This window comes from Nannobrachium achirus (genome assembly GCF_963921795.1).
Source record: "Nannobrachium achirus genome assembly, chromosome: 19".
NCBI classification, from domain to species: Eukaryota; Metazoa; Chordata; class Actinopteri; order Myctophiformes; family Myctophidae; genus Nannobrachium; species Nannobrachium achirus.
The window spans coordinates 32662114-32668113 of record NC_137826.1 but is presented as its reverse complement, the minus strand read 5'-3'; the positions used below and the strand labels follow the sequence as shown (position 1 = coordinate 32668113).

General features: G+C 41.3%; 1 protein-coding gene across 1 annotated transcript in view; it reads right to left on the bottom strand.

The window, feature by feature from the left end:
• Window positions 1–1262: 1262 nt before the first annotated feature.
• The window catches only part of LOC308305016 (seizure protein 6 homolog), a gene marked incomplete at its 3' end in the record, with an annotated part of 62920 nt that continues 58182 nt past the window's right edge, over window positions 1263–6000 (bottom strand). Inside the window, exons 10-15 of the mRNA XM_080749654.1 lie at window positions 5718–5912; window positions 2864–3055; window positions 2151–2345; window positions 1767–1805; window positions 1529–1637; window positions 1263–1422 (exon numbers count right to left, since the gene is read on the bottom strand). Coding sequence (XP_080605780.1) covers window positions 1263–1422; window positions 1529–1637; window positions 1767–1805; window positions 2151–2345; window positions 2864–3055; window positions 5718–5912 — 890 coding nt within the window. The remainder of the gene's footprint in view (window positions 1423–1528; window positions 1638–1766; window positions 1806–2150; window positions 2346–2863; window positions 3056–5717; window positions 5913–6000) is intronic.

Below are 6000 nucleotides of genomic sequence, written 5' to 3'. Positions count from 1 at the left end.
AATCCATTTTGAGAACCACTGCTCTACATCACTGGTTCCCAAACACTGGGTCAGGGCCCATTTGTGGGTCACCGACACATTTTTATGGGTCCCTTACTTGTTGGTTTCCTACATTTTGTTTTTAATTATTATCAATTCAAAACATTTTCAAAAAACAAACGTTTAAGAAGTAGTGAAAAAAGCCGATCTACAAGCTTGCGACGTGTCGTGTGCTTAGATCCATCTGCTATTTTCAATAGTTTGTGGCTCGAGCTGAAAAGTTTGGGAACCACTGCTCTACATGACAAGAATAGTAAAGAGTCACTGGACATGCAGCAGCCCATAGTAAATATATATTCTGTATATACTGTACATACATATATTATACACATATACATACTGTATATACATTGTGATCGTGGAATGATAGATTGATGCACAGTTAACAAAACAAGCATGAGTATGATGCCAAAATGGTGTACAATGTTACTGCGACAAAAAGTGACTGGTGTACAGAAAAAAATAAAGATTTTCTAAAACAAAAACATCGAACCATGGAACGGACATGGGTGATGAATTACTGTATAGACACCATTTTCTAATTTGGTGAGGCACAAAATCGCCTACTTTCTGTTAGCATTAAGTCTTCAGAACTTTTGCTATTTAGAAATCCAAAATTAAATCCAAGTTTTAAAACCTTATAGGTCAAGGGTCTTCAACCATGGGTCCGGGACCCCTAGGGGGCCCTCAGAGTTACTACAAGGGATCCTCCAAAATGTTGTTCTCCTTTTTTATATTAACCATGTGAACCCTAGTGTCCTTATTCTGAGAACTTTGGCCAAAAATAGCAGATCTACAAGCTCTACAAGCAGATCTCACAGCGCCTCGCATTGCGAGGCGTTGTTGACCTTTCACTATGTACATAGTGAAAGGTCAACTTTATTAAGTATTGACAGTTCAAGTGGTTAAATATATTAAAAGATTAATTGTCATGAATCCAAAATTCACTGATGATTGTGCTGTCAAACAATGAAACTATATGGAATATCTGAACAGGTTGTGGTGGTCCCTGCTTAATCTCAGTCCTTGGTCTGAAAACATTGAAGACCCCTGCCATAGGTGGACGTTTTAAAACTAAGCATGCCCTCGAGAGGTCAAAGTGCCTATGGAAGCGGGACCACTTGGTCATCCTGTTGATGATGGGATGGAAGATGGGGTGGACATTGCCCTCTGCTGGTGAAACATGAGATGGCAGGTGGGTTGAACAATCAGATGTTGAGGGATCAGGACAGCACGATGGTGTTCTGTGAGTCCACGTCCTGTAGGTTAATGAAATCTGTACTTACTCCGCTGTCATACACAGGGTTTTCAAAGGCTGACTCTTCAGTCATATTGTCATACGGTGGCAAGGATGACGGCATTCTGAGAGACTTCCCCTGGAATCTGCGTGACGAGGAGAGAGAAGCGTTGTATAAAAGCTTGTTTAAATTGCAAACCTAACAAAGGAGTAAAGATAAATACTGTAAATGAACTTTTCCCCTCTGCTTACTTTGCAAAGTAGATGTAAATTCCAAGGACAATGACCAAAATGACTGCAGTTGGAATGAATACAGCGAGGGCTACATGGGTACCCTCCATACCATTTTCTGAATCAGCAACTAAAAGAAAGAAAGAAAGAAAGAAAAAAGAAAGAAAGAAAAAACATATTATCGCGGTACGTGGGCTCCTCAGTAATAGACAAAAAATGTTATGATATTGTAATGCTTCATAATGACATAATGACATACCATCCAGCTTACGTTCATTCACATATTGGGTTGAGGATACTAGAAAAGAGTAATTATAGTTAGTGAGTAGCCAAAAAGTACAGTAAAAAAAGCTATACAGCTAGCACTGCGCTTAAAAGGCATACATTTACCGAAAATATCTGATCTACAAGCTTATGTGTTGTGACTGTGAGCTTGTAGATCAGCCGTTTTCAACAAAGTGGTAGGGGGGAATTGGATAGACCCCTGGGAGACACCGGTCAATTAAGTATAGGGTTTAAGTGGTTAAGGGTTCTTTACTGTTTAAATAACCTTTTTTAGAACCAAGCTGTTTCGGTCCCAGTTGGCACCTTTATTTTCCTGTGTGTGGCATGTTGCATAACATGGCGTGTAGTCATTACCCACCTCTGCAGGCGGGGGGCGTGCCATTCCACTGTGACGGGTGACCGGGGATGCAGTGGATGGTGGGCTCCCCCTGCAGGTCATATCCTGCGTGGCAGGAGAAGGTGAGCATCTCCCCTGCGTGGTAGAAGGCCTTCTCTGAGCTCTGCATGCTGGTGGAGGGAGCACCAGGGTTCCTGCACGGCTCGTACCTCTCAGCTGACAGGAAGACAGTGTGACAACGCACATAACCTGGTCAAAAGCTTTGGTTCCAGAGCACAGGAACTCTGCTTGTGCATGGTTTGGATGTCATCATCACATTATCCTGCATCAGTGATTCTCAGCATTCTTTTTTGAGCTCTGCACTACAAGCATATTTAATAATCCTCAAGGCCCACCCCTCCCCACAACAAAATATTGTAGATTATTTAGTATATGAGGGGAAAAAAAGCTGCGAGATCTGCATATCTTTGAAAAATCGTGAGTGTTTGTGGAAGTATTTTTGACCTGATTCTATGTCTTCTAAATCCTTCTTCTAAATCAGTGGTTCTCAAACCTTTTTATGTCAAGGACCCCCAAAATTCTATGTATTTGGCTGCGGACCCCCACCTCAAAGTATGTTGTTCCAGGAATCACCAAGAAGCAAATATTTGAGTTACACATGTTCACTTTTAAATATTCAAAGACTTGCAAAAAAAAAATCATGATTTTTCCAAAAATAGCAGATGATCCCTTACGAGTGCATTTAGGCAGCCTCTCACTCCACTTGGGGATGGCTGAGTCTCTGTTGTAGCAGGTGAGCAGGCTGTTTCCAGACAGGACGTAGCCCTTGTTGCAGATGTACTGCACCGTTGATCCCACTGCAAAGCGGCTGCCCGTCTGCACCTTGCGACTGTGCTCCACATTCCCTGGGTCTTGACACATCAATACTGGTCCACAAAATAAAATAAAATGACATTGTACAGAACTGCGTTAATGATAATAATCACATGACGTGTGACATTTAGACCTGACTGAGGCAGATTCTAAAAAAAAAATGTCTAAATCCTAATAGTTTTCTGAAAAAATATATTATTTCCTCTGTAGCAGATGAAAACATGAAATGACGCAGATGCTTTCCCAGATTGTGAGGTATAAACAGGTTACGTGTCGTATACGTATGTATACAGGTTACCACAGGTCTAAATGGGTTAATACAAGCAACATAAGGGACCCCACAAGATAAGAACATAATTTAATGTGATACATACTGTAACTCTTTGTATTGTTTATAATGTGTTGATGCCTATTGTTCAACGCAATTAATTAACCATCAATATCAGTGTTTTCCATGTTGTATTGGCACTGTGAAGGGATTGCTGTTCTCACAACTAAAAGTGAACCAAAGATATCCTATACATTTCCAAGCTAAAGATACAGCAACATTAAGAATGAGGTTTATTGAAACCTAGTGTAGCCACTAGGGGGAGGTAGGTCACTAGAGGATAAAAGTGACATCATGAGTGATCAGCATGTAAGGCCTTTTACAGGCAGATACAATTTACAATTTAAGCATATTTAAGACGCTCTTAACCCAGAGCGACTTACAATAAGCAAGGACAGCACAAGGTAATACATCAAATGCATAGAAGTAGTTAACTAAAAGCGTAGGTTAACCAAGAACCTATCAACTAAAACCCTTAAAATCAAAATATCTATAATTAGTACATCAAAGCTATTTCTCTTTTTCCAGAGCGCTGCCATGTAGCTGCACATAGCTTGTAGCTGTCGGCGCACAGCCGCGCACACATAGGTGCCGCTTGACACCGCAGTTATCGTTGCCGCTCTGAGAAATCGGTCAATACACACTAGAGCTTCATTGTATGATAGGATGCCAAGTTGAAAATGGCCTGGCATCGGTTCATATAAAAATGCTAAATTACACATTTTGCTTTTGCATAAGCCTTTATGATCATCGAGGGTAGGCAACTGTTACGGTAAGTGCTATGGGCTAAGGTGGAGTCTGAAGGGGAGTGGGGGGGGTGTTGAAGGGTTCGATCAGATAGATAGCCGCCAATCCTTGGGTCCTAACACTACGCTGGATAAAGTTTTGTGATGGGGAAAATCTGCATGGCAGTCTGATGAAGTGGAGAAGCTATGGTTGATGATGTCTTGGTCCACTGCATATATTGGCATACATACAGCGTTGAGAGCCATCAGGTTTATGTTGACTGCTTTTCTTTATCTTTCAATCAGTGTATATGTTGCACATCAGCTGGTTGTTGAGTGAGTGGGATTCTATTAATCGTTTATAGACTTATTGTCATATAGTGTGCTCTTTTGCACTTAATGGTCTGCCATAACCACATGAACCCTATTCAAGGGTGAACATTCCGCGAAAACAGATCTATGAGCTCACAACACAACGCGTTGTGAACGTGTAGAGCTTGTAGATTGGCTATTTTCGATGAAGAGTTTTGGTGTTGATGGGAAAAAGGAAGGGATCAAGTGTAGTGCCCTGGTATAGACTCCGGTCAATGAAGAATATTATGCTTGAGGGTCTCTTTGCACTAATTTGTTTGGAGTGCTGTGCTTTGTACACTTGGCTTTGCTTCATGTATTCTATACTGTTTCTTTTACGTTGCTCCGAGGAGTTGGTGTACAAAGGTTGGTGCCAACTAAGTGTAGTGTGTTGTTTGATGGTGTGGTTAACATGGCTTGATTGTAATTCCAGCAGCAAGCCAAAGTCAATTCACAATTTCACATCATTAACTCAATACATTTCATGCACCCAATCACCACACATCATAATAAAGGACCACAATTGAAACGAGCTATAACCTTTTTTGCGTTATTCTTTTGATTAAGGTGGGTCTTAATGAATTACAATAGAATAAAACAAACAGCCTGGCTTATTCCCATTACTTATGTTGTACCAATAAACATAACCTATTCTTCTATTTTACACAGGACTCCTGTCTTGTATTAATTATAGCAGGGCTACACTAGCATGAACTGATGATCAGGCTGCGCAGTCCATAAGTTTTCAAAAGATTAATGGTCATACACCTTTTTAAAATGACTGATGAATGATCAGCATAGATATCATATGGTCTCCAATCTTCAGCAATATGAGTTATCCGGCTTGGACTGTGGCCTACTATCCATCACAGTAAAAGGATCAGACGTGTTAGATGGAACTGAATATCCTTTTGTATTGATCAACTTTAGAATTTAGACCAGCGATTTTCAAACATTTGAATTTCAAGGATCCCCAAATTGATATGTATTTGAAAATATTTTGTCGCAGGGAGCCCCAGGAGAAGATTTGTAAAAATTAAAAAAAGAAAATTAACAAAATAAAAGGAAAAGAAAATAGAGGAAAAAAGCAGATCTGCAAGCTACCAACGTGTTGCATGTGTAGCACTGTGAGCTTGTAGATTTTTTGGATAATAAAATAAAATACAGCTCAAGTAAGTGGACCCTCCCTCCCTGGGCTCCACTTAACCAGATAACCAAATATGTGTCCCCTACAACTGGAAGGACAACAGAACAAGGAGGGGAAACAGAAAGGAAATTAAAATGTGTACCGTCCGTCCTATGCTATCTCACCTTCCCGACACGTGGGCACCTCTCCACTCCAGGTGAGGTCCCACTGGCACATGAGGATCTCGGAGCCCACCACCTCGTAGCCAGGGTAGCACTGGTAGGTGATCACCGTGCCGTGGATGAGGTCCGGGTGGGACGTGCTCTTCCAGCCGTTGGTGATCTCCGGCAGCTCCGGACAGGTGTCATTCCGAGGCACCTCTGTAGGTGGTGGGGGGAGGAGGATGGAGAAATGTGAAGCAGAGAATGAATGATCCATGTCGGAATAACTTAGACCAGAGGTCTTCAA